At 54.5% G+C, this 27,680-nt stretch overlaps 2 protein-coding genes across 6 annotated transcripts; one reads left to right on the forward strand and one right to left on the reverse strand.

Moving 5' to 3' along the window:
• Positions 1-1,258: 1,258 nt before the first annotated feature.
• Positions 1,259-23,047, forward strand: MICALL1 (MICAL like 1). 2 transcript variants are annotated; one of them, XM_063322337.1, is made up of 16 exons: positions 1,259-1,459; positions 8,079-8,127; positions 9,999-10,140; positions 11,266-11,369; positions 12,085-12,221; positions 14,546-15,126; positions 15,656-15,719; positions 16,822-17,207; positions 17,549-18,027; positions 18,512-18,646; positions 18,977-19,103; positions 19,463-19,553; positions 19,913-19,986; positions 20,337-20,451; positions 20,788-20,834; positions 21,152-23,047. In XM_063322337.1, exons 1-16 carry the CDS (start codon positions 1,314-1,316, stop codon positions 21,271-21,273), a joined length of 2,799 nt encoding a protein of 932 aa, XP_063178407.1. In that variant the 5' UTR covers positions 1,259-1,313; the 3' UTR covers positions 21,274-23,047. The 2 variants fall into 2 exon arrangements, with proteins under 2 accessions (XP_063178407.1, XP_063178413.1); XM_063322343.1 differs by lacking the exons at positions 1,259-1,459; positions 8,079-8,127 and having other exon boundaries at positions 10,001-10,140; positions 11,270-11,369.
• On the reverse strand, positions 4,778-27,623 carry C1H22orf23 (chromosome 1 C22orf23 homolog). Of its 4 annotated transcripts, XR_010069411.1 has the most exons (7): positions 27,470-27,623; positions 26,873-26,935; positions 26,295-26,480; positions 25,688-25,822; positions 24,413-24,513; positions 23,460-24,077; positions 4,778-6,289 (listed from the first exon to the last, which is right to left on the reverse strand). XR_010069411.1 is itself a non-coding variant. In XM_063322344.1 (6 exons), exons 1-6 carry the CDS (start codon positions 27,564-27,566, stop codon positions 23,955-23,957), a joined length of 705 nt encoding a protein of 234 aa, XP_063178414.1. In that variant the 5' UTR covers positions 27,567-27,623; the 3' UTR covers positions 23,160-23,954. The 4 variants fall into 4 exon arrangements, 3 of the variants coding, with proteins under 3 accessions (XP_063178414.1, XP_063178416.1, XP_063178417.1); XM_063322344.1 differs by lacking the exon at positions 4,778-6,289 and having other exon boundaries at positions 23,160-24,077; XM_063322346.1 differs by lacking the exon at positions 4,778-6,289 and having other exon boundaries at positions 23,160-24,077; positions 27,224-27,608.
• Positions 27,624-27,680: the final 57 nt, after the last annotated feature.

Genomic DNA, 27,680 nt, shown 5'->3' on the forward strand with positions numbered 1-27,680 from the left:
GGATAGAGGGGACTCCTGGTGATTTGGGACTGGCAGCAATAAGCTCAACATCTCTGTGATGAGTCGATCTTCCACAGAAGTAGCTGTTGCCTCTCCCTTGCCTAACTGGAAATTAAAAAGAAATATTAAGCAAAATAAACTAACGTTTAATAGTGTGCTTTCACCCCCTCCCTGTCAGACCATCGCACTAGGCATGCACACCAGCTCTCGTGACAACCCATCTCCTCCATGTCGTGGGTTCCTGAGATTGTATCGCAGCCTTCCTCCGCTTCTTCCAGGGCTTCCTGCGCTGTGTGTCTGTGACTCCCAAGTGTCCTTATCTTCAAAGCCCTCCCTGGCCCCATGCCTACCCTGGGAGCCACCTTCATCCTACATATACTCCTGATGTTTCCACGTCCTAGGGGTGCCGAGAACTGCTGCTGCCTATGAATAAGACTGAAGAGGATCCAGGTTGCCTGGTGTTTTTTATTTTCTTTAGCTGAAGTTAGACTTGAGTTCAGCCTCAACTGTTTTCAGTTCTTTCTTGCAGTCATCACCCCCCCTCCTTTCCTTCAGGGACTGAGCGGGGGGCGGAAAAAAAGCAGCAACTTTTGTCTGGGGCTTTTCTCTGAGAATTCGGCCTTCCCTGAGCTGCGGAGAGCCACGGGGCAGATGCGTGTCATAGAAACATAGAATTAGAATCATAGGATGTGTTGGGTTGGAAGGGACTTCTAAAGGTCATCTAGTCCAACCCCCCCTGCAGTAAGCAGGGACATCTTTGGCTAGATCAGATTGCTCGGAGCCTCATCAAGCCTGGCCTTGAATGTCTCCAGGGATGGGGCCTCCACCACCTCTCTGGGCATCCTGTTCCAGCGTCTCACCACCCTCGTTGTAAGAACTTCTTCCTAATGTTTAGTGTGTCCTTCCCCCCGGCCTGCTCCCTGGGAAAGCAGAAACCCCTGGAGACGGGCCGCCGAGGGTACCTACCGCTCGCCCACCACCTGCTTCGTGTTTCCTACCTGGCTCTGACCCAGCCACCCGCCTCCCACCTCCTCCCCGCGGTGCCCCTCCCTTGCGAGGGGAGCGGGCGGGCACCGACTCGGGGCGAGGAGCCGGGGGTGGGTGGCTCCGCCAGCCCCGGCCGCCGGTACACCGGGCCCCCACCGGGACCCTCCCAGGCCCCGCCCCCCGATGCCCCACCCCCTCACGTACCACGCCCACTTCTTTACCACGCCCCCATCCCAGGCCACGCCCCCTAGGCCTCCGCCCCGCCCCTGGGCTGGCGGCGGCGGCGGCGGCGGGCGGCGGCGGCGGCAGTCGGAGCGGCCGCCCCCATGTCGGGCCCGCGGGGCGCCCTGCAAGCCTGGTGCCGGCGGCAGTGCGAGGGGTACCGCGGCGTGGAGATCCGCGACCTCAGCGCCTCCTTCCGCGACGGCCTGGCCTTCTGCGCTATCCTCCACCGCCACCGGCCCGACCTGCTGTGAGTCTGGCGGCGGCGGCCGGGTGCAGGCCGCGCGGTCACCGGCCTCGCTTCGCCCGGCGGGGCCCGGCTCCGGCCCGCGGTCGCTGGGGGGGAGGAAGAGGGGGGGGAGGAGGAGGAGGAGGAGAAGAAGAAGGAGGAGGAGGGGGTGGCGCCGGGAGCCCGGTTTCTGGAGGGGCCGAGCCCTCTGTGCCCCTTTGCCGCCCTCCCGGGGGGTTCTCGGGGAGCTGGAGGCGCCGTAGGGAACGGCTCCCTGGCCGGCAGGGAGGGACCGGGTCTCCCGGTGCATAGACGTGGGCAAGGGCTCGTGGGGCGGGGAGCGGGGGGGGAGCTCAGAGCACAGCAGTGGCTCCATCACTTTCCAAAATACTGGGATGAAGGATGCCATGATTCCGGAGCGAGTCCAGAGAAGGGCAAGGAAGCTGGTGAGGGGTCTGGAGCACAAGTCCTACGAGGAGCAGCTGAGGGAACTGGGGTGGTTCAGCCTGGAGAAGAGGAGGCTGAGGGGAGACCTTATCATTCTCTACAACTACCTGAAAGGAGGCCGTAGCAGGGTGGGGGTCGGTCTCCCAAGTAACAGGCGATAGGACAAGAGTAAATGGCCTCAAGTTGTACCAGGGGAGGTTTAGATTGGATATTAGGAAAAAATTTTACATTGAAAGGGTTATCAAGCATTGGAAGAGTCTGCCCGGGGAAATGTGAAATCGTCATCCCTGGAGGTATTTAAAAGATGGGTAGTCGTGGTGCTGAAAGACGTGGTTTAGTGGTGGTTGTTGTCTGTATTAGGTTGATGGTTGGACTCGATGATCTGAAAAGTTCCTTCCAGCCTAGACAACTCAATAATTCTGTCATTCTGTGTTTCAGTGGGCAACCTTCTAACCTGGGCTCGCAGACCCACCAAGGTCAGGGTTAGCAGGAGTCATGTGGTTTAAGGCCGAGGAGAGCACGGAGGTGGGCTAGGTCCAGACTCGAGCTAGCGTGCTGCCGTACACCCCACTGGGAGCGGTGCCGGCCAGGGAGGAGGCACGGTGTTGGCAGCTGGGCACGGGGGTGTTTTGCCTCTGCGAGAGGTGGGCATTCCCACTTCCCCAGGCCCAGAGTCCTGCCTGGGACAGGGACATTCCTGGCTGCCAGAGGCAGCCACTTGGAAACATGCAGAGCCCTGTACCAGGTTGCTTCTTGCATTTGCTTCCAGCTTGTTTGCTGTGGATGCCGCAGTGAAAGCAGGAGGTAGCAAATACCAGCAGGAATGTCAAGCCTTGCTAGCCTCCCCCGGCAAAATGGCTTGGAGTTGAGTTTCCTCCGGCCGCCTCCCTTTGGCAGGGTGGCTCCGAGGGGGAATATGGGGTTCAAGAGGCAGACGGCGAGTTTGGGATTGCTTGGGGGCACAGTGTCAGGCTGGAGAAACTGGCTGAGCAGCTGGAAGGAATCTGCCCTGACCTGCCACCATAACTCTGCCTGCCCCGCCGCTGCTGGCAATCCACCTCCCATCTGCTCTAATCTTTGGTAGCCCTTGTGATGCAGGTAGGCATCGCCCCACCTTGCCGTGCCTCCGGCATGCACGCGCTGCTTGCCCGTCAGCAAAGCCTGGTGATTGTGTCTCCTGTCACATTCTGCTCCAGGACTGGTGGTTCTTCCTCTGAGATTGCCTGAATTGACCAAATCCTCTTTTATCGGCTGGCCCTGGGATGGCCTTTTGTCACGACAGTAACAAAAAAGGCTATCTCTAGCAGGTAGAGGGTTGGCAGTGACGCTGCGGTGGAGCTGTGGTACCCATGAGAGGGCAAAATAGCCCCATGTTCTTACAGACTAGAAACCGAACTGCTGCCTGCTGTGTTTCAGGTGGCTGCCACAAAAGCCTCAGCGTGGCTTTCGGGAGCCGCCGAGACGTACGGGGACTTTGTATTGCTCTGGGTCTGATGGAGCTGAGTGGTCATGTGTCCCAGCAGCTCCTCTGTGGTGTAGCTCGCTCTGACCAGCTGGGCCAGAGCCTCCGAAAACTCTCCTGGTTGCAAGGCTGCTGGAGGGGGAGGAGGCAAATTAAGGACAGGAACACCAGCAACTCCTGTGTTTCTGAATTTTTTAAATTTTATTTTTGGTGAGTGGCACAGCAGCTGGGAACTGCAAAGCAGAAGTTCAGCAAAAGCTTACAACCAGCACCGCTAAAACCAGCTTTCCCATTAACCATATTTACCATCCCATTAAGCAGCAGCCACTGCTCTTAAGTTGTCAGTGGGCTTAAATCTGCTCCTGGCAGATGTCCTAACTAAATGCTTCACAGTTCCTCTGCACGAGCTGTATTGTAGAGACAAAGCCCAGGGCCTTACAAGGACATGGCATGTTGTAGAAGGATTTTTTAGAGGGTGGTCAGGAGAGTAGCATCATTTCATCTGATTCCAGCTTCTTCAGCCTGTCCCAATTTGGAAGTGGGAAGATTGGATCGGTGGCAGTAAATATCCTGACGGCAGAGGGAAAAGTGGTTGCCCTTCTTTTCTTCTAAAGTGCTTTCAGTCAGCCCAGTAATGGGACTTGGCAGGGATCTGCGAGTACGTTTCTGACCTTGCGTGGTCTTCCTTTGTGCGGGGATCTCCTGGCCTGTGTGAGGCGGCCGCGCTGCTCCCCAAAGGCTGAAGTTCCTCTGTACTCGGCTGCTTCCCTGCTTCCTGCTGGCTTCCCCTTGGGCCGCAGAGGGGAGGAATGAGTGCATCCGTACAGGAGCTGAGCTGGAGCTCTCGCCTCTACCTGTGTGGCACTGCTCCTCTGGCACCATGTTCCTCCGGGCTTTCTTTTGCTGCTGTGGTGGCTGTTGGTCTGTCCTGCTTGTCAGACCCTGCCCGGATGCCCCCCTGTTGCACTGCTGTGACGGTGGGTGACACTCTGGGGGAGGCTGTCGTGAAAGGCCATAGGGGTAAGTGAGGTCGAGGACAGTTTTCTGTACGACCCTTGGTTTGAACACAATTGTCTTGCGATAAGGCAGGTGGCATCAGAGGGATGCTCCTCTGGTGAGCTTCAGAGCAGCTCCTGCAGAGCTCTTGGAAACAGTCGGGTTTTTTGTGTTTTTTTTTTTTTTTTTCTGAAAGAAGTAGACTGGAAGTGCTCAGTGTCTGCTGAATCCGGCTAAAGGTGTCTTGAACTGACCACCAAGGATGAGGTGCATATCTGCAGGACCTGTGTGTTGAACCATGAAGCTGAAAGTCCCTGACTCTAGCTCCGCTACTGTACACACCCTGCTTGGTTTCACGGCCTTTATCTCCCAATCAGGGAAATGGGAAACCTGGATTTAGCCTTTGACTACGCTGCTGGCTGTGTGATCTTGAGGCGAGACATTTAATCTCTTCTTTTCCCTTGTCAGTTAAGCTGGAAGCGTCCAGGCCAACTTGACAGTGGACCGTGGGGATTAATGAGTTTGTTTGCTCAGTGCTCTAGAAATCTAAAGCACGAAATTAGTGTTTACAAGGCATTTGCCACAGCTTAGTGAAGCAAAAAGCATCTTTCGGCGGCCCAAGCTGTACAGCCTCCCTGGAGCTCAGGGGAGGTTCTTGGCATCCTCCCTGACCCAAGAATAAGAGAGCATGGCACATGCCTTTCGAGTGCTGAGAGAGATGGAGGCTTGAGGAAAACAGGAGATGAGCGCTGTGCATTAGAAACGTTGGATTGTGTCCCCAGAGCCGTGGGTTCGGTTACAGGCAGCATCACAAATCTTGTTTGTTCCTTCCCATGTACTGCCTGCATTTCCCTGACAAGACCTGGAAAGCTGAAGGGCCTATTATGCGGCGCTGCCGTTAAAATGCTCATGATTTATATTTGAGGAATCCAGGAATTTGCTCTGGTTTTAGCTGTACGGCACACCCTTCCCCCTTCCCTGGGTCTGCTGTGCTCCCTGGCAGCTGCCCTAAACCCCGGAGCGCTTAGTGGCTCTGTATGTATCTAATTAGGTAAGCGCTTGGGATGTTATTTGCATGGAAATATTACTCCAGGATATGCTGCGACGCTGGGGCTTGCTGAGTCAAGATGGTTGTTCGACTGGGATGGCCGGAGTCTCGCCTGTTCTTACATCCGATCCCTCGGACTGGTGCGTTGTCAGGAGAGGAGCCTGAGCAGGGCTGGATGAAAGGCTGCTGAGATCAGGGCAAGGAGATAATGTGACATGTGGCCGCGTGTCACAGGGCTGCAGGATGGCAAGTTCTGGTCTTTCTGCAGAGGAGGCAGTTTATAGAGAGAAAAGGGGTGTGCCTGGGGTGGCTTTTCCCCATGCCTGAGAGGCCGTGCTCCTTGTACGTTGGTACGGGGAACGTGCCCGGAGCCGTGGGGATGCCACACAACAGAGCGGCACGTGGGATGGTGCAGACCGTCAAGGTCCTGCTTGGCTTGTTTGGAGAGGGAGCTGGAAAATGCAGTGGAGAGGAACCGAATAAACTGTGGTCATTAAATCACCGTACTGATGGACTTCAGTATCTCGGGTAAAAGCTGAGAGTCTGCAATTCTGCATTAGGGAAAAAATCTCCTTGTATTCCCTTGCTGCTTGGTAGCCCCCCTGTTACCTCTTGAGCTTCACATCCTCTCTGCTGACATCCGCTTTCCCAGGCAGATTTGCCTCGGTTTACTAAAAAGGCTTTGGTTTGCTGCGGCAGAGTGGAATGGACACGAAGTTTTGTTTGTCAAAAAATACTATCCCAGCCCGGGCCACCAAGGAGTATTCAAGCTTCCAGCTGCACCACTCCCATATCCTGAAAGTGAGGGCATTCAAAATTAAGGTCATGAATGTTTAGAGGGCAGTTGATATATAACTTTGCTGTCATCGCTCCTCCTGTGTTCCCAAGCTGGTATTTTCTTTAAAAGGAAAAGAAAAAAAAAAAGAAGTAAGGTTAAAGGAGTTCTCTAGGCCAAAAAAAAAAAAAAAAGAAAAAAAGAAAAAAAGACTTGGGGAAAAAGCATCTCCCAGTGGAAACTAGTCATAAATACAAAAAAGGCACTAGTCATCAAAATACATCAAAGCTAAGGCTGTGGCTGAAGCCTTTTCTCACCAGCGTGTAGAGAGGGAAAAGTTGCGGTATTTTGAGCAGGCCGAGCTCGTGCATGTATTTGCATGAGCCTTCGGAAATGCGCTTAAAACCTGTCTTCTCTGTGTGTGCGCCGCGTTTGCTCCCACAGCAGCGAGCGGCTGCAGTTTCATTTATCTGGGAGGAAACGGCACCAGCAGCCTCGCGCTTTTGAACGGCGGAAGCGTAATTTTATGGTGTCGCAGGCGGCTGGGAAAATCTTCCTGAGCTCGTTGCGGACTTCCTCTGCAGCATCAGGAAAGGCGCGCGAGGGGCTTCGAGAAGGAAGGGGCCGGTTGCCCTGCGGCGCGGCGCCGGGGCGAGTTGGCTCCGTGTTACAGGAAAAGGCAATAAAATCCAAAGGGGGATGGAGGAAGGGAGGGCTCACGCAGCCCCTCTCCATGGGCGCACGGCTGAGGATTCGCCTTCTCGCCCAATTCCTGCATGTCGCCTTTGTGGCTGGGGGGGACGTTCTTCGCCCCCTAATCTGAATTGTCTTTCTGGGTTGATCTCCCAAGCCTTGGCACCTCTCTCTGGGCCACTGGGGTGGCTCCACCTGACCCTAAGCCTCTCTGGGTTGTGTCCTCCTCCGTGAATCCAGCTCACAGGCACACTGAGCTGCTGCATGAGGGGGGTTTTTTTTGGTAACACAGCTGAGATCCTTGGCAGGAAGGGGCTGTAATCACTTTAGTGTGATGCTGTTTTCACACATTATACCCATGCACACATGCAAAAGGCGTAACTAACTCCTTCCTGTATTTCTCCCCCTCTATTGAAAACTTGAGGACCGCTTTTACCCTCTACCCTCTGCTCCTCTGATGAAGGCAGCTAGTCAGTCCCTGTGGCTGGGCCGATTCGATCCCCCAGAGGGATCCAGGGGAACAAGTGAAATGCCACAACGTGCCTGGATTGGGAACTTCAAGGGTTCTTCTCTGTGCTCTGAGCGCGTTGCATTCGGCAAGCTGCCTCGCTGTAAAGGCTGCGGCTGAGGACGGTTTGCTGGGTACTGTGAGTGTTGGGCGGCAAGTGAGGACAGAAGTGCAGTTTAAGATCTTCTGTGTCACCCCAAATCCCTTGAGGTGGTGCGGGGGGGTTTGTCTAAGGACCTTCGTAGGTGGGAGAGATCTAGCACAGGCCACTTTTTCTCTTGAGGTGGGGGATCTGCTTCCCTGTCCTCCTCCACTGTTGTGCTGGTGGCCTCGGAGGGACAAGTTTGGGGTGATGTGCACCCTGTCGTGCAGCAGTGTGTGGTGCTAATTGGACCATAGCCCTGGTATCTCAGCAGCCTTTAACCGTGAGGGCAGAACAAGCAGGTAACGAGACACAAGAATAACATTTTAATTTCCTGGCCACCACCCATTTGGGACTTGCGTTCTTTTTTTAATTACAGTTTCCCTTTGGTTTCTTTTGTCCCTTTTCAACCTGAAATCCGGTTTTCCAAGGTTTTGTTTATCTGTGGTCTTACACGTTGAGTTGTAATGCCCCAGGAAGGTTGGCTGTCCTGAGAACCTGCAGGTGGTGGCATTGGGGCACTCTTCCTCTGCATCTCATGTGGCTTTTTTGTGCTTTCTCTTTTCCAGAGACTTTGATTCCCTCTCCAAGGATGATGTCTATGAGAATAACCGCTTGGTAAGTCCCTATTATGCTGTACACAAAAAGAGGAAGGGACATTAGGATGACTAGATGGAGGTCATATAGTGTGGGAGGACTTCGTGACGGTGGTGAGGGGGTGAGAAAAATCTGTGTTTGTAAGTAGCAGGCATGAGCTTCTCTGGAAACATAAGGGAATCTGAAACATCAGCTTCCAGCGTGGACTGCAGAGAAGATAAGATGGTTATCCTGGTAGTTGCCAAGACAACGTCTCAGGTGAAGATTAAAATGGTGCAACATCTTCTTGACCTCAGCTGTTCTAGACTTGCAGGCAATGGAAGCAGGAAGCTAGTTTTACTCCAAGCATCAGCAGAGAGGAAGGTTGTGCTGGACCTTGTCTGGTCTGCAACGTTCCCCTCCGGCTTGGGACAGCTGGAGCCAACAGCAGAAGTAGACAGTGGAGAATGGGAAGATGGACAACACCAGGGGCTAAGTGTAGGACAGAGCAGCAATAGCCTTGTTATTTTGCTGAGAGAAAGACCTAGTTGCTGCAGGTTCTATCTGATAGTCCATGGAGAGACATGGGCCAACGCTTTCCCAAGATGAGTTGAGTTAGGTCATTTGGGTTTTTGGGATTAGGGCTCTCCAGTTGGGTCCTGGCCATGCCCTTTCCTGGACTAATTTGCCCCTTTCAGCCATTAGCAGCTATCTTTTCCCACTTGAGAGCCGTGCAACAGGTTTCTTGCCTAAGCTTGGGTCTCTCGTTGCTCCCTGCTGCTTGCAGCCTTGTGACCAGCAAGGCTCAGTCCAGAGAACCAGCTTAAGGTCGGGCTGAGCAGAGCTGGGTGTCCACAGTGGGCATTTTACACCCCCAGTTACTGCAAATAGCCATTTTCATTTACTTCTCCATTCCATTTCTTTGGATCCCACACCCTGCACAACGTCTTGCGCCCCAGAGACCCTGCACTTTCAGTCTTTACTCACACCCTATACCTGGTACCTCACTATTCAGTGCCCACACCACTCCCATCCCCTCCTGACTCGCTTTCCCTTCAGTCCCTGCCGTAGTCTTGCATCCCCTCTCCCTTGGAGATCATTGCGGTTACACTGCCCTCGGCACAGCAGCAGGATGGCTGCCGTCTAACCAGTAATCCACATACACCACCAAGTGGGAAGCTCTCAAACAGTTATTTTCTTCCTTCACTACTTCCTTTCAAGTAGTCGTGTATGTAGTTGTGGGAGCTGTGTGCTTCTAATCGCAACGTCCTTGTCGTTTCTGCTCGCTGAGACACAGAAAAGCACTGAAGTGGCTTGTGCGTGGCAGGCTGCTGGCTGTTGAACAGAGAGGGCTATGTTAATGGTGGGAGGGGACGACATGGCACCTCAGAGCATGAAAGGATGGGCAGGGTCAGTGTTTCTGTGGGGTGAGCATTTGGGGCGGCCACGGCTACTGCTCAAAAAAAGCTGGTGTTTGGCTGCGTCGCTGGAATGATCTGCCAGCCCTCGGCCCTTCGCGGTGCCGGCTCTGTGTTGGGCACTTGTGTGAAGGCATTGATGGTGTGCCTATTTCACGGGTTGAAAAAACACTGGCTATTTTTCCAGTGAAAACAAACCTCCTTGGAGTTACCCTCCCTGTCCCAGTGCAGCAGCCGAATGCCAATACCCCTCAGGTGGGAGCTGTAGGGGCACAGGCAGCTGAAATGACTTCGAGGAAAGGGCAGCTGCAGCAACTTGTTCCCTTGCTTCTGATGCCGCCTTTCCGTTCAAGTGGCATGTGTGGGAGCCACTGTCAGGGATGTTATAGGCTTACTACTTAACCTTTCCAAGGGCCTTTCCAACTTTATTTCTCTGTTATTTTTCAGAGAGCATCAGTTTTCTCTCCTTACCATCTCTCTCTGCTCTTTGTGCAGGCCTTTGAATTGGCAGAGCGGGAGCTGGGCATCCCAGCCCTGTTAGATCCCAATGACATGGTCTCCATGAAAGTCCCTGACTGCCTCAGCATCATGACTTACGTGTCTCAGTATTACAACCATTTCAACAACCCCAGTCAAGGTGAGTGTCCTCCCACCCCTCTGGCTTCCAGTTCACCCCCACTTGAGCACAGGAAACCCAGCATTATCTTGTCCTTCCCCCTTCCTATGGCAAATGGGAGCCGTGTGTGTTCACGGGGAAGGGGGGTGGAGTGGGTAGTACCTCTCTCTCCTGGATCTTGCTGGTGCTGGTGAGGGAGGCCCGTAACGCTGAGTGGAGTAGGATGAGGTTTCACAAGAGGTGGGGAATGATTTAACAGCTCAGGCTGCAGGAAGAGGAACGCCTTGTTTCTCCTCCCCCTGCGCTGCATTCCTGGTGCTTGGGTTGGGCCACCACCCCTGGTGCTCCTCAGACCCCTTTGTCATCTGCTTTCACCCAGTAACGTGGGAGAAAGCTAGATAGGCAGCCTGTCTACTGCAGCTAATTTTTATCACATCGGTAAGTGTAAAGCGACTGGAGGACAGGGAGGGGGTCCAGGGTGGAGTGTCTCAAATCAGCCCATCTATCCTTGCAACTGCAACCTGAGCTGGGCACTGCTCTGAGACAGCTCTCCCAGGACATTCCTCCTGGGTGGAGACTAGGGCTTCAGGTCTCCTCTGCTCTGCTCTCTAGCCGCAACGTCAGATAAATCTCTTCCACGTGTGTATGCTTCTCCAGGGATGCTGGCCTCCCAGCCAAGGACTCCCACTGGGGACTGGTGTGTGAGTGCCAGCCCTGACAGACAAGGGATGCTTCACAGACCTGCTGACAGCCTGGAACCCCTGGGGACCAGCGGGTCACAACAATACATCAGCAGCTACCAGGGGTGCTCTGGGCTTTACGCATTGCTTAGGGAGATGGTTACAAGGAAGCCAAGCAGCATTTCATGAGTAAATCAAATCACAGTGAGAGGCTGGTGTCCCTGGGCCACAGAAGGGGGATCCGCAGCAGGGCCAGGCTCTCTGGCAGCCTCGCAGACAACCCATTATTAGACTGTGGTTGTCTCTTCCACCTAAAATAGGCACTGAAGTGTCGGGAGCAGCAATTCCTGTCCTATGTCACAAGGGTAGATGATTTTTTTTTTTTTTTCCCCTCCCCTTCCCCCACATGGGTGGTGTGAGTCACTACTCCTCTTGGTGCCTGATCCTCCTTGACTTCTGCCTCCAGCCAGAGTCCCTCCGCCTATGAAGCGCTCAGCTTCTGCCTCCTCTCCTCCTCTGCTGTCCCACAAGAAGCCCGTGACTGCGGTCGAGAGTTCTCCGGCACCACAGGTACCGCATTTCTCAATTCAAAGCTGTCCTGAGGCAGTGATGCTCTCTGTGCTGTGGGTGAGGAGGCGGGAGAGAGTCCGTCACAGCGGGATGGATCTTTGCAGGGGGCTACCTGTGTATTTTGGAGTGGGAGGGTTGTTTGGGATTTTGGTGCCTTGCGGGTCCCAGCTGAGAGAGTGATTTCTCTTTAGGAGTCTGTGGACTGAAATTTGTCCATATCAGGCAAGATTCTGGGCGGATTGGTGCTGGATGGTTCCTTGAGCCACCCAGGGCACAAGCACCCTCCTTCCTATGGGAGGATAACCCTGTAGCTGAGGAAAGAGCAGGAATGCGGGATTAGAAGAACAGAAAAGATGCCTTTTTCTTTCTTGGCCCTTTATTTCAGGTGTTAGCAGATGTCTGGGATAGCACATTCTCCAAAGAGAGGGGGTTCCTCTTCCAGGTCCCTGCTGACTGTGGTTTAGATTAGTCCCTTCCACAGCCCTTCAGCCCTAGACAGGGGCAAGGCACCGTTGGGAGTGGCCCTTTCTAATTTGGGAAGAGGCAGCCTGCCTGTCACTGGACTCGGGCAGCTGTTCTGTGCCTTGTCAGGCCCTGAGTGTGCCACAAGCCCTCAGCAATGGCCCTTGCACAGGGAGCAGCTGCTGTGGAGGAGCCACGGGCTGGGGAGCAGCTCGTGGCCCCCATCCTGAGCTCCCCGTGCGTTGTGTCTCAGGACGATGCCCCCTCGGACCCGTCAGAGCAGTCCCAGCGCACCACGCTCAGCAGTACCTGCGCAGCCTGCCAGCAGCACGTCCATCTCGTCCAGCGCTACCTGGCCGAGGGCAAGCTCTACCACCGCCAGTGCTTTAGGTATGTGGTGGCCAGGCCTGGTGGGGTGGCAGCTCTCCTCAGCAAACTGGAGGTGTGTGGCCAGCTGCACCCTGTCTTTGTGTGTCCGTGTCCTTGGGCAACATGGAGCATCAATGGTAGTGCCTGAAATGATGCTGAAGAGGGTGCATTTGCCTGCCAGCCCCCTGTCCCAGAGGTCTGATTAACTCCTTGTTGTCCCACACTGTGCTGCTTGCCTCCCCTACTTCCTGCCTCCCCTCCTCTCTTGTGCTTTCCCACTTCACTGACTTGGGATCCTGGTCCCTTGTGCTTCTCCCACCTCCATAAACCCAGATGCTCTGCCTCTTTACCACCTGCATACTTGGAACCCTCACCACCACCTTCCAATGAGGTCTAAGCCAGGACATCATCCTGCAGACCTCCTTCCACCTACACTCCATGTCCTCAACTGGATTTACAGGCTCCCACGCTGCCTGGGGTGGTGCTGAGCTCTCAGGGGAGCATGTGGAGAGCTGCAGACTGTTACCAAACTGAGGAATGAGGGATTAGACGTCAGCAGCTCTGTGGTTACTCCCTGGATGCAGGTCCTTACCTGCAGCACCTGTGAAGTCATTTCACTTTGCTTTCCCTGCTGTGATGATGAAAGGATGAGATCTCTCCTGTGGGTCACAGGACAAGAGCTGGCAAGTGGGCAGCTGGCATCTGAGAACAGAAATAGTGAGCCACTGGGAAAGATACGGGAGGTCTCCTTCACCTGTATAAACAGTTCTTGCCTGAGCCAGCCGGGGATGTGTCATAGAAACAGTGTCGCAGGAAGAAGGCTGAGCTGGGGCACATCAAGCTTCCCATCTGCAGCTGTGGCAAAAGCAGGAGCTTTGGGCTGCAGGTGCAGCATTGCTCATGGGCTGGGAATAGGAGAGGTGCCACATCTGCCGTGGCACTTCAGAGTGATCAGTGACATCCCTGTAATTTTATCCTGAGTGTTTTGCCTCCTTATGCTTTTCTTGTCTTTTTTTTTGTTGTTGTTGTGTTTTTTCCCCCTGCTGATCCATGGGCACTGGTTGGTTGGGAATGTCCTGTGGCAGTGTTTTCTGTGGGCTGATGGGGGTAAAACCAAGACAAACCTCTTTCTCCCCTCGTCCGGTATTTCACCACACCCCTTCTCTCCAGAGCCCCTGTGTTCTCATGCTTCTGCTCTACATTTCAAAGGAAATCCCAGCCAACTGGACACCCAGAGCAGAATTCCTCACTAAAACTATCTGCTTGCAGTGTCGGGCAGCCAGCTGCTGCGAGCGCCAGGTATTCAGACAAGAAGGAACAAGCTTGGTTTTCATAGGAGTGCTTGATCAGCCTCTTGCCCTTGGCTCTCTTTCATGTATGCTATCCGCCTCCCTTCCCAGCTGGAACAGGCCTGACTTGGTTGCCAGTGCTGCGCATTACGCTTGCGCCTGGAGGGCTTCGTTAGGGCGGATTCAAAGGCTCGGTGGAAAAAGAGTGGATGATCCAAGATGTGGCAGACAGTGAAGGACGGGGAAGCTATTAGCCCAGTTTCAACAGGGCAAAGCAGAGTGTAAGAATGGCCTTACTGTGTCGTTCCAGCCAAATGCTGTGACCCTGGTGGGGGCCATGGTCAGCACCGGCGGGGGTGAGCGTGAGACCAGGGTAGGCTTGTACACTGCTTCTCCTGACTACTCTTCAAGCCTCCAACACAGGGATTTCCAGAGTCGGAAATGGCATCATTTTGTTTAATACTCAGAGGCTGGGGCGGTTGTTTTATTTTTTACCCCCCCCATAAATGTGTCTGATGGTTCTTTAACCTGCCTGGACCCTTGTCCCCCACAAGGCAGCCCGTAGCCTCCCCATGCCGGTTCTGAACCAGCAGCTCCCTAATTCCAGTTGATACTGCCTGTTTCATGTCTGTGAACAATTTATCCCTCTCCCCCTTCCAGGGCCACCTGTGATCTTGTGGCCTGCTTTTCTCTCCCCCACCAGCTGCATCTTTTCCAGGAAAACTGGGTTTCTACTTTTCCAGGTCTGGAAACCATGCTGTATCCCAATACCAGCTGTTGCCCTTCCACATTTATTAAATCCTTTCCGAGCTGAAGGAGGAATCCAAATGCACACAGTATTTGAGTTGTGAACTCCCCATGGGTTCATACAGTGGCATGGTGATGTTTCTCTGTTCCTCTCCTTTTCCGAGTGACTTACCCATGACCATGCTAGGATTTAATAGCAGGGGTGGGAACTAACTCCATGGCCCTGCAAGCGTCTGACAGCTGCATTGCCTTCCCTGAGGGGCAGGATGGCATCCGCCATCTCACAGGGCTCTCTCTTCTCATTGGCAGGTGTAAGGAGTGCTCCAGCACGCTGCTCCCAGGGTCATACAAGCCTGGATCAGAGGCAGGGACTTTTGTCTGCACTCAGCATCGTGGTAAATTGGCCATGAGTGGAAAGGCAGAGAGGAGGCCCAGCCCAGACCGACGGTCGCCAGAGCTGAGAACTGAAACTGGGGCTGGCAGCGTGGGTGAGGACACTGTCCCCGCAGGAGCGGAGGTGGGGAAGGATGATGGTGACTCCCTGGAGAGCGTGGCGGAGATGCATGTGCCCGCGGAGAGGCCAGCCAGCCCAGCGGAGAAGGACAGCCTGCCCAGCAAAGCAGAGACAGCGATGCCCCTTGCCCATGCAGGCAGTGGGGTGCCTGTCTCCCAAACTCCCCCCAGACCTCCCCTTCCCAGCAAGCCCATGGTGCTCACCCAGGACAAAGCGAGCTCACTGGACAGACGGCTCAGAGACACGCGGCCCACCCCTGCCCCAAGGAGGGCCACCGATGCATCAGCCCTCTCCCCTCCAACCTCTTACCCTGTCCCCCGGCCCAGGTCGACTCTCCAGGGCGAGGGCAGTGAATGTGGGCCTGGCATGGTGAACGGTAAGAGAGCAGGGCGGTGGCAGGGATTACCCTCCACCTCTGCAGTAGCTGAGGTGGTTGGCTGCAGGTCAGATTAGTTTTGCTCCTTCTCTGCAGCCTGATGTCCTTCTGCCTCCGAATAAATCTCAGGCTCGAACACCAAGCCTTTGATTGCCAGCCATCCCCGTAGCAGGAAGAGCAGCACTAGGTTTCTTGCCTGCCTGCTCCCTTGTAATTCTCTAGAGCTCGCAGGGGGATGCTGCCAGCATGGAGGGAAGGTGGCAGTGCTAGAGCAGTACACAGGTGTGGGGACAGAGGGGCAGGTCAGTTCTCCAGGTGCAGCTCCAGGGGTGGGGTGGGGAGAAAAAGGCAAGGGAGATGTTTGGGGCTGACCGACTGCACCAACTGTGGGAGAAACGCCATGAGGTCTTCAGAGAGTGGGAACAGCCAGCCTTCCACAGGGAGGTGCATGAGAAGTGCCTCGTGTTGATTTAACTTCTTTCTTCATGTCCTTTTGGTGTTGTGACAGTCTGACCCTGTGTCTTTCTAGGTAGGGTACCTGAACCCAGCCCCCCTGTCCCAAAACCCCGAGGGAGACCCTGCTCCTCTGATCGGTAGGTCCTTCTGTTCGCAGGTCACCTGCAATCCCCACAGCGAGGAGGGGCTGTGGGGATGGCTCAGCTGTGGTTTCTTCTCCCACCTCTATCAGCCCCTGCTCTTTGGAGGATGTAGACTATCATCAGGTCCCTTCTCTTACCTAACGGGTGCCCAGTACGGTCAGGCTGACAGTGTTTGTTCATACCTCCCAGGGTCTTTGTCGCTTAGGGTTTGTAAAGAGTTTGGGGACTTCAGAAAGGTGCTTCTGTGGCACACGCAGACTGCCAGGTGCCTTGTGAAATGGCCCTGCTTGTGGGTGCTGAGAAGGGGACACTTGTCTGCCTCATGGAGGGTTTGTCCCGGGACAGGTCCAGTGCAGGGATTTTGTGAGTGCCCATCTGCAACCTTTACACGTCCTGGGCTCTTACCCAGCTCGCTGGCGCTGGTTCATTCTTAACTGCTCTTGGGACGGAGGTTGCACAAGTGCCGCACGTGCGCAATGGCCAAGGAGCTGGTGCGTGCAGCAAGTGACAGCCGCTTTTCCGATGAACAGTGATTCACTGAGCCGTGGTGCGGGCTTGCCGTGGGCTCTGCCCCCGGAGGAGCAGTGGTGCTTTCTGCCACGGGAGTTGGTGAGGAGGAGTCTGTCCCTGGAACACTGGGACGATAAGGTGACAGGCAGCCCTCTGAAGTGTAGGAAGGGAGCGCGACCACAGAGGGCAGGTATCTGGTTTCGACTCCCCCTCCATGCACAGCCTGGGGAGCAGAGCTGGGTGTAGGAATGGTGTTGGGGAGGGAAGAACAGCTGTACCCGTAAAGCTCAGCCTTCACTGCTGTTTAGCAGATGGAGATTGTAATATTCAGAAAACAAAATGCTGGGCCCAGTGGGTGAGTAAGGCAGGCTGTGCTTCCCTCAGGCACATAGGTTTGTCCGCAGAGAACGAGACGCTTTGTGTCTGGGGAAGACTAGAGCCACCCTTGGCTGAGAAAGTTGCTTCTGCATGGGAGACATCCTCTCCATCCATCCTTTCCCCTGAGGGCAAAGTCCCTCTCCAGTGCCTCACCCTCCCAGCTTATCTCTGCTCCCTGCCACCTCTGTCTCTTTCTCTCTTCTCCCAGTGCTGGAGCTGCAGCAAGAGCCAAGGACCCACCATGGATGGCCTTAGTGCAAGCAGAGCCCAAGAAGAAGCCAGCTCCCCCTCCTCCCCCGGGCAGTGGCCACGAGACTCCAAGCAGGACTTCAGAGGAGGAGGATGGGGAGGGGGTGGGGAAAACCAAGAGCGAGGAAAACAGGTCTGATGTCACGGAGCCCAAACCATACAACCCCTTTGAGGAGGAGGATGAGGAGGAAGAGGAGAGTGCTGCCACCCAAAAGAGCACGCCTGAGCAGGAGCAGAGTGAGACTGCTGCCAAGCCTCTCCACCCCTGGTACGGCATCACCCCCACCAGCAGCCCAAAGGCAAAGAAGCGGCCAGCTCCACGAGCCCCCAGTGCTTCTCCACTAGGTGAGCTTCCCTGCACCCTCTTACCTCTCCTCCATAAACCCTGTGCAGTCCCTTGGAGGTTCCCCCTTCCCAGGATGCCTCCCCATCACCCTGGCAGGCCAGGTCTTTATGCAGGGATGGTTGTGCTGGGACTTGTGTTAGCCATGTCCTCTCTACCCACTGGAGCATAACATTTTTGCAGGCAAGACCTTTTCTCTGCAGGGTCCCATCTGTCCTCTCTGAAGAGAGACAGACGCTGGTTCCCTTTGCACTTGTGACTGCCCCCAGTGTATACCACTCTCCCCTTCTCTCCTGGCTGCCCCCCACCCCCTTCCTCCCTGAGTTCTCCCTTTGCTTTGCAGCCCACCACCCTATCTCCAGGCTGTCGCACTCCGAGCCATCATCCTCCACCCCATCTCCAGCCCTCAGCCTCGAGAGCATCAACTCTGAGAGTTCAGCCAAGGTGCTGGGCGACGCCGATGAGGCCTCGGTTCCCAAAAGCTCTTCCGAGCCCACTGTCCACACGCCGACAGCCACCAAGACCTCTAGCACTGACACGCCGCTGGCCAGCGTCTCCTCCGGCGAAAGCCCTGCTGCCCCAGCCAGCCTCTCCACCAACTCCTCCTTCTCCTCCTCCAGCGAGCTGGCCAGCTTCAGCGGGGAGGCACAGACCAGCACCCCACACGCCAGCAGGAGTGTCTCCACCGGCAGCTTAAAGACTAGCCCCAGCCGGCTGCCCCCCAGGCCTCCTGCTGGGGCTAGCCCTACACCCATCCTCTTGGCTTCAGATGGGGGTGCTGGGAGCCCTAAAACCCCGTCCTCGCCCAAGCCACAGCTGAAGGTGAGATGGTGACCTGCCTCCCATACAGATCAGGGGCTTTTCTTCCCCATCCATCACTCGGTCACAGTGGGGATCATGAGTCTGGGCTTGCCCCTTAGGTAGGTTTGGTGTCTGACCACCTGAAGCAAGCCTCAGGCATGTACTCGTTAAATGGTGGCTCTGCTTGTACTCTGCCTGCCCTGTGTGCTAGAGAAGAGGCAGGATGTTGTGTGGTCAGAGGAAATAGGAAAGGAACTGTGAAGGAAAATGTTTCAGCATGCTTGTTGGAGAGAAGCTGGGGAGCTGATGCCAAAGAGGAGCACGGCTGTTCTTTGCCCGGTGGCTAAGCTGCTGATGGAGATCAGTGCTGTGTTCCTCCTCTAGGAGGGTGTGGAGCAGGACAAACCCTAGGGCTGCCCTGTCTACTCAGTCCCAGCTGTTGGGATGCTATATCTCTTCCCTTTCCTGGACCCTCACGTTATCTTCTTTTGTCCCCCAATTCCAGTCTTCTTGCAAAGAGAACCCCTTCAATCGGAAGCCATCGCCTGCCGCCTCTCCCTCTGCAAAGAAACCTCCCAAGGGCTCCAAGCCAGTGCGTCCTCCTGCACCGGGTCACGGCTTCCCACTGATCAAACGCAAGGTAAAAGGGCCCTTAGGAGCAGGGGGGCAAAAGCCAGCTCTGTACTGTCCCCCAGGGACAGAGCTGTATATGTGCACCCTGCTGATAGAGGTGTGGGTGGGGATGGCAGCAGGTGGCTGTGGCTGGGGAGGAGGATGATGATGTCTAGGCTAGACCCCGTTGATGGCAGCACCATGGTCTCCCTTTGCTCCAGAGTGAGATGGGGATTTCGGATCCACACTTAAGTAGACTGTTGTCCCCCCTGCTTCTGTTGGTGTTCATCGGCCTTAGGGTTACCCCTGGGAACTGAGGGTTGATGGTAATGGAAGTTTCTGACTTGTGGTTTGGCAGGTGCAGACAGATCAGTACATTCCTGAGGAAGACATCTATGGGGAGATGGATGCCATCGAGCACCAGCTGGACCAGCTGGAGCACCGTGGGGTGGCCTTGGAGGAAAAACTTCGCAGCGCTGAAAATGGTACATGGGATGGGCTGTCTGTGGATGTGGGGCAAGACAGGACTCTAGGGCTGCCCTGTGTCCAGCCAAGGAGATAGCAGTGGTGACTTCCTCCCTGCTGATGCTGGAGTTAGGAGAGCACAAGGGGCTGTGCTGGGCTCCAAGAATGGTCACAGCCATTACCTTGGACATGGAGAACTCCCTAGAGTGGAAACAGGTGGGAGAAGAGAGAAGGTTTCTCTGGGGCTCAGGAACAGGCTGAGGTCAGATTTTCTCTAGCCTAGTCCCTATCTCCTGGCTTGGCAGGGCCCATTCCTGCTGCTGGGTGGTGAGATCCTGCAGGGATGGGGATGGCTCTGAATTGTCCCTTTGCTTGGCAGACAGCCCTGAGGACAGCCTGCTGGTGGACTGGTTCAAACTCATCCATGAGAAGCACATGCTGGTGCGCCACGAATCGGAGCTCATCTACATGTAAGTGTGTGCAAGTGTGTGGGGAGGCACCGATGCCTTTGCAGGGAGCCCTGTCTCAGCCCTCCTGAAATTGTGCTTCCAGGGGAGAGCCTCACATGGCCTCCTTCCCTGGAGAAGGGAAGGAAGGAGGGCAAGCAGACAAATGTATCCAAACACACTCAGAACTGACCCACGGCAAGTCACCAGAGCCCCTGCAGCATCTCCTCCAGGAGCCAGGGCTGGTCCCTGCTGGTGTTTGGCTCCCTGACCCTTTGGCTCTACGGGATAAGACTTAGTTCTTTCCAGGCTCACCCCATACCTTGGGATGGGCCCCTCTGGAGCCTTGCAGTGGTTCCTGGCAGTGTCCCCTTCCCTTGCAGCTTCAAGCAGCAGAATCTGGAGCAGCGGCAGTCGGACGTGGAGTATGAACTGCGTTGCCTCCTCAACAAGCCAGGTAAATCATTGCTCTGGGTGCAGTTACCTCCAGTTTTCCCCTGGGTCTCATCTCGTGGGCCTCAGGTGAAGAGAGGCAGACCTTTAGGGATGCCAGCTCAATCGGCTGGCTTTAAAGCTGCTGCCCCATCTCATTGCATGCCCCCACTTTGTGCAGGGATGGGCTCCTTTTTTCCCCCAAGGGATGCCACCTACAGGGCTCTCCCTCCACAGCAGCGCTAGCCCAGCTGGCCCTGCAGCATGGCAGGGTAGCAGGGGATTGTGCTAGAGGGTCTCTCTCCCAAAGCTCTGAATTTCAGAGCTCTTTCAGTCATTTAATTGCCTGTCCTTCCTTGGGGTTTGGCTGGGTAGAGAAGGACTGGACCGACGAGGACCGAGGGAGGGAGAAGGTGCTGATGCAGGAGCTGGTGACCATCATTGAGCAGAGGAACGCCATTGTGAACTGCCTGGATGAGGACCGGCAGAGGTGAGTGAAGAGTGGGGTGGGCTGGAGGAGAGAAGCGTAGCCCCTCTGACTCAACGCCACACGAGTGTCTTGTGGGGGTGTCCCAAGATGTCCCTGTTGCTGACGTCTTTCATAGCCTTCCCAGTTCTTGTCTGTTTGAATGTTTGAATGCCTTGTGTGGGAAAGACAGGGCAGGACTTGCAGCACGTGGGATTTATCCTGCTGGTAGCAAATGCGCACAAGACAGTGATGGATCTGCCCTCCGTGGCTTATAAGTAGGAGGCTCTCCAGCCTTGAACAATACAGCAGCTGTTTTCAGAGCTGAATTGCTGACCTATTTCCCATTCTTTCTTTCAGAGAAGAGGAGGAGGATAAAATGTTGGAAGCCATGATTAAAAGGAAAGGTAAGAAAAAATCGGGAAGTTTTCTGGAGTGATGTTTTCACTGCTGACCCCAGCGAGGGGCAGCATAAGCCAGTCATGAAATTCTGTGCAGAAGGAGAGACTGAATCTATTCTGTGCAGACTCTGGAGCCTTTCCTTTAGGGCCGTTAAAGTTTGGGGCACAATTGTGCCGCGCGCCCCTGTTATCGCAGAAAGAAGTGTGCATACAGTGGAGGGCTTTGATTTGTGGCTCTCGCCTTTTCCCGTTTTCATGCGTGCGTGTGTGTGTGTGTGCAGCCATCAGCATCCTGCAGTAACAACCTCCCTTTGCAACCCCAGAATTTCACAAGGAGACGGAGCCTGAGAGCAAGAAGAAAGGCAAATTCAAGCCCATGAAGGTGCTTAAGCTGCTGGGCAACAAGCATGACTCCAAGAACAAGTCGCCCAAGGAGAAAAGCTAGAGCAGGGGAACACCAGCAGCGGGAAGGATGTGCTGCCCGACTGTCCTGGCCTCTTGGCAGCTGGCTGGGACACTGCCAGGAAGGGGGGCTTGTCTCCCTCCCCTCCCCTTGCCTCTCCCCCTGCTCCCTCCCCAGGCACTGGAGCTGCCGCCCCAGGGAGACACCAGCCCTCTGCCCGGAGTGAGGGAGTCTGACCAAAGCGCTCCCCTTCCCGAGGCTGTGGAGGAGCCTGACTGTCCCCTCCGTGAAGCCTTGCTAACGAGGCGGGGAGAAAATGGATTTGCTTTACGGATACGTCGCCCCATTGCGTGTTCTTGTTATTAACTGAGAAGCAAGCCAAGGAGTTTGGTGTTGTGGGAAAACTTGCACTAACTGCCCCCCGTCCCTTCTCCCGCTCTAACTGTGACAGTTCCACGTGCCTCTGACTTCTGCCAGGAGGGGACTGGGCCTGCCTGTCCCTGCCTCCCCGCTCTCGTCCCCTTCCTGTCCTGTTTTTAACTTCAGGAGAAAACTCTGGCATTAGAATCAGTATTCTTTAGGTTTTACTGGCCTAAACTAAAATGTTAAGAAAACACTCCCGCATCACAAGGCTCTAGAGCCATAGCCAAAAAAATAACTGGTGCCCTATTTATTTTTGAGCTGTCCCCTCCCTCGAGCACCAGGGCTGGGTGGGCTCCGTTAGAGGGGTGAGAGGACCCAAGGGGACGGTGTACAGCTGCTAGGACGTAGCTTGCTCTCCCTACTCAGGACATCTTACCCCCCCCTGCTGCTAAACACCGCTGACTCTGCTGCCTTCGGGGGGGAAGGAGGAACATTCCTTTTCCAGGCAAGGGCAGAAAAGCTCAAGACTGACTCAGTGCCGGCAAGGGGCACTAAGCTTATGCCCCTGCTCACCAGTGCCACCCTTGAGCGGCTGGGGAGGGAGGCACGGTCACAACTGACAACTGACCTGTATCCAGCTTCATCTGTGTATACTTTAAAAAGTGTGCAGGGGTCGGCTGGTTATTTTTCACACCTCCTTTACTAGATGAATTCAAACCCACCCTAAAACTTTTTAAACCCCTTATTTTATTTGTCATGTGTGTGTGTGTGTGTGTGTGTACAATGGAGGAGGGAATGGGGGGGGGCGGTGTTCTTCCAACCATCCCTTCTTCCTTCCATGTTTCTTTCCTGCCTTCTCCTCCCAGGCAAGGAGCTATTTATTGAATTATTGGATCAGTCTGAATTAGCGTCTCATGAGTGTCTGGTTGGTCAGCTGTTCATCATGCCTTCTCATTAGCAAATTAGACACAACCAGCCCCGAGCAAACTGCTGCAGTCCCTTCTAAAAACCCAACAGGCTTTAGCCAAAACACTCTCAGAGCCGTGCCTTGCAAGGTGGCTGGCGTAGCATTCTGGAAAGGGATCCTCATTTCCCAAAACCTGAGGGACCCAAGCCCCTCCTCAATCCCAGCATGGCCACCGTGGCTGGTGGGTGACACATGCAGCCCCACGCTGGTGAGACCATCTTGCTCTTGCCATAGCCCAGCAGGCTGATGAGGAGCAGTGGTAGGAGAGGGGAGATCGCAAAGCACAACTTTTCTCCAAGGAGAAACAAACCCACTTCAGAGCCTGCTGTCACGACACTGTTGCCAAAGGCCATCGGGATCGCTGCAGCCTGACACCCCTTGGCCACGCGCCCGGTCAGAACTCTGATTTGTAAATTATACTGTACTAACTCCGTGACTTCCATTCACCTGAACAGAAATAAAAGAAACAATGGATTTAAAAACCTATTGCGGCTTAGGTTTCTGGTTCCTTTGTGCGCTCTTGCTGTCCTGGGGACAGGGCATGCTGCCTGCCTTTGGGGAGTGGCTGACGACTATTGCTAACAAGCAGATGATGGGATCTTAAGGAAACCAGGGTGCAGATTTTATGCTGGGATTTATGCAGGAATAGCAGGGCATCATGCCCCAGCCTGCTGGAGGGCAGAGGTGGGGCAAACAGCCATTTCCAGACTGCGGGAAGCCAATGGCTATTCTGCATACCATGCTTTCAGGAACCAAAAAACCACATGCAAGGCCGCAGCAAACAGCAGCAGGCACTGGGCTGAAATCCCCTCTTACTCCTCAGCGCAGCTGTGTTCCTGAGTGCCTGCCCAGTTCAGCTGCTGCTGAGAAGTTTGCTGATGCACGCAATCACACTGACCTGCAGCAATGCCGGAGGCTTGTCCTTATGCAAGGCCACGCGGCTGCATCTTCCTCCCCGTCTTCTGCCAGCACAGCCATTCACAGAGTCACGGGGACAGGAGCGGGTTGTAGATGTGGGTCGTAACACATGTGTTATCATCACACTGCCACAAGAAACCTCCACCTCTAGGTGGATGGAAAGGAGTGACCTTTTTATCAGTGGATTGTTGCGCTCTGAAGCGTTGTATAGGCAAAAGGAGGCTCTGCTTTGTCATGTTTTGGTGGCCGCTGCTGTGTCTTTAATATTGTTGAGGAAGAAGGGATCTAGTGCGTGGGTATGATTTTACAACAGCTTTCTTCTGTTACCAGTTACGAACAAATTGCTCCTGGCTTTAGGCAACAGGTGGGGCCGCTGTCTCTTCAGGCACAGACACAGAGCAGCCCTTGAGACTCCGATGCCAAGAGTCTGGGAAGAAGAGGTGGGAACAAATTGCACCTGTGTTTTTCCCTTGGCCTAGTCCAGGGGATCAGATTTCCCAGCAAGGAAAAAAGACTTCCCACCAGGGAAGTCTTTTGTCATAATCTCTCTCATTTCCTCACTTCTCTTCTTGTCAATGATCTCCATCTCACGCATTTTCTGCAAAGGACAAAGGGGAAGGGCTAAGTCAGGGGGAGCATGATGGCAGCTTTTTTTTTTTTCCCTTCTTTTGCCAGCCCCAAGAACAAAGGTTCTATTTCCCTCATTAAGTTACATGCAGAGATTGAAAAAAGGGCTTGAAAACCTCTATCCCCCATTCCCCAAAAATTCACTCCTTTCCCATGCCATGAAGGGGAACACTTCTCTAGAGGCAGAGGTTCTCTACCTCCTTCCCTGCTCAGGTATTGGAGGAGACTCTGCTTTAAGGTCTCTTAAGGACGCTAAGGATTCCCTCCACACACTTTACAGCTAATGCCACCAGGACCCTCACGTACCTGTGAGATTTCAGTGAGGACAATACTTTGATACTTCTTGCCCTGTCCTAGAGCTTCCATCTCTGCCAGGAACTCCTTCCTCTCCTGAACTTCATTCACCACTGACAGATAAGAGAAAAAACTGTGGAAAAAGGATTCAGACGAAAGGCAAGAAAACATATTTCTGTCTAGATCTGAACCCACAATTTCCTAGCTCTGCTCGAACACTGGTCCCGCCAAGAGAAGGGTGGTGTTTGCTGTTAACACTCATCTTGCTTATGTCAGCAAAATAAATCACTAGTCCCTTACGCCATCAGAAATGTCCCCCCTGTTCATTTTCTTACCGCTCCCCATCTTGCAGGAACGGTAACTTTCTAGTTTTCTTCGTACAGACAATTCTCTGTTGCTTCTGGGCAATTTAACCCATTTGTGGATGGAGACAGAACCTGCTTCTGCTTAAAGCCCTTGAGGTTCATTAGTTGAAATGCAGCACCCAGTGACCACATACCATCTTCCCCCACACAGGCGCAGAGCATTAGCTGCTGCTTTGCAGCACATACCTGCAGCCAGTTGGTCCAAATACTGCCACAGTACAAAGTACATGGCTATTTCAGACGTGCCAAAGACAACACTCAGCTTGCGACAAGTTTTAGAGGATACAAAGCACGTGTGAAGCCAGCCATAGCGGCTTCCCTGCAGCAGGGACCAAAGCACCCCTTCTCCACACGTTATTCTAGCATTGCGCATCCTTGTGCTGCCTTGGCTAGTGAAGGCCTGGCTGGGGTGTACACAGACACGGTGAAAATCTGAGCACAGAGAGGTATTAAGCAGGGTTTTGCCATCACAGAATACTCTGCAGGCCAAAGTCCATGACTGCATGAAATTCTGCTTGACATTTAAGCTTTGCTAGTGTCACTGCTCTGATCTTGGACCGAAAGAAAACAGCCCAAACCATGGTCAGGCTGGCAAGCATCCTAGTCTATGTTGAGTTCTGCTGGCTGGAAAAAGGACCCGCAGTACCTGGGCTTCCTGCCCAGGTCAGTCTGCTCATCCCCAGGGTATTCCCCTGCCAGCAGAGTTCATTTTGTGCGGGCAGCCCAGGGAGCTTGAGTCTGCCAGCAAACCTCTGTGAGGATGACTGGATCACAGCATCACAGCAGCACGTCCTTTCTCTTGGAAACTGGGCTTTGTGCCTCATCCGCAATGGGCTTCAGGTTTCCAGCGACACGGCCTGCCACCCCAGCCTGGCTTCCCAGGCTTCCCGCCTGTCTTCCTCCAGGGTACGTAAAGACATACATTCTTCAAACCGGTCAGGCTCAGGTATCTCCTCTTCCTTTGTCCGAACCAGCGTCTGTCTCACGTTGCACTCCACCACATCCTTCCCTGTCGCTAAGATGTTTTGGAGCCGCTGCTTCTCCTTTTCCAAATCTCCTGTGAGTGCCAAGGGGAAAACAAACTATTGTCAGCCTGTCTCTCCTCAGGGAGGAGCCTGGCCACACTGCTTCCCTGCTAATGATGCCACAGGAAGCGTTACGTTAACAACAGCCCATCCCCAGACTGAACTGCAAGCACTGCACGGGCGTACAGAGCCAACCAAACTGACATCAGAGGTTTGATTCACATTTATAAGCTACAAAATTCTGTAGCTCCCTTCTTATGCAAGGATTGTGAGTCCCTATCACCTGTCACCACCGTAGCCTGCAGGCAGAAGTCAGCGAGAACTTACAGCAGATGTTCCCTCAGAGATCCATTTTTAAATCATCTTTGAAGACTGAAAGCGTGAGGATGAAGAGCAATTAAGATATCCCCTGCAGCTGCTGAGATTGCAGGCAGGGGATGGACAGATGGGGAAGAGAGGGAGCAGTCAGTATCATTTATTCATTAGTGGTGTTTGCCGACTTACGCCTTGCCTGTGGCTTGAATTTCTCTCGCGTGTAGGCATCTCCTGCCTGGCAGACCTTGGCAGGTCGGAGATGCGGTTTAGCTGAAAGCCTGCTCGGCTGACAAACTGCTGGGGAGAAAGCAGGCGCTGCAGGCGCTGGCTTTTTGCAGGATGTGGGGTAGCACTGGAGAGGCAGGGTATCTCCTCCTGGAGAGCAATCCAAAAATAATGGTAAGTCAGACAGAGAGAAGCCTAGATGGATGACCCTGGGCTACTGCCGGCAGAAGATCTGCCTGTTGAACCACTGTAGCACCACGAGCAAAGACCCTGGGTGCCACAGATGTCTCACCCTGGGTGTTGGTACATGCTGACATGAGATAGACTGTGGTTCAAGTCATGCTATTGTGTCTTGTTCCCTGGATGACCCTCGAGGACGCCTTGCCCCATAAGTCTCCACGTGTCAGCAGGAGTGATGCTGCCGTTTCAAAGCACTTGCCCACCGAAGCAGGCTGTGGGCAATTGCCCCTGTCTCATGGTGAGCAGCAAAAGTTCCACCACAGCACAGCATTGGGCAGGAGAGCGAGAGGGCCATCACTCACGTTTCATGCAGTCCATCAGGTACCGCCTCTGGAAACGCGTCAGCTTCGTCTCCTCCATCATCACTGAAAAACACAGAATCGTAGAATAGTTTGGGTTGGAAGAGGTCTTTAAAGGTCACCTAGTCCAACTTCACATGCAATGAGCAGGAACATCTTTGACTAGATCAGGTTGCTCACAGCCCCATCCAACCTGACCTTAAATGCTTCCAGGGATGGGGCATCTAACACCTCTCTGGGCAACCTGTGCCAGTGTTTCACCACCCTCATTGTAAAAAATTTCTTCCTTAAATCTAAAAAAGGCCTTCTGACTTTTAGTTTAAAGCCATTACCCCTTGTCCTATCGCGACAGACCCTGCTAAAAAAGTTTGTCCCCGTCTTTCCTGCGGGCTCCCTTTAGGTACTGGAAGGCTGCTGTAAGGTCTTCCCGGAGCCTTCCCCTCTCCAGGCTGAACAACCCCAGCTCCCTCTGGCCTGTCCTCGCAGGAGAGCTGCTCCAGCCCACGGCGGTGGGACGCTTCACTTCGGGCGGCGGGGGACGAGGCGCCGGTGCGCGGGGTACGGGGAGGCCCGAGCAGCCCCGCCCCGCTCCGCCGTTACCTCTCAGCAGCTCCCGGGTCGCCGGGCTGTACTGGGCTACCCCCGCTGCCGAGCCCCCTCCGCGGCCCGGTGTCCCACGGGGCTCCGACGTCTCCATAGAGAGAAGCGGCGCCCGGGGAGGGCACGGAAGCGCGGAGCCGGGGGGGGCAGTGGGCAGAGCAACAGCAGTCGCCAGCAGTCGCCCTGGCAACAGCGCCGCCGGGGCACTTCC

Source organism: Chroicocephalus ridibundus, chromosome 1, assembly GCF_963924245.1.
Source record: "Chroicocephalus ridibundus chromosome 1, bChrRid1.1, whole genome shotgun sequence".
Lineage (NCBI taxonomy): Eukaryota > Metazoa > Chordata > Aves > Charadriiformes > Laridae > Chroicocephalus > Chroicocephalus ridibundus.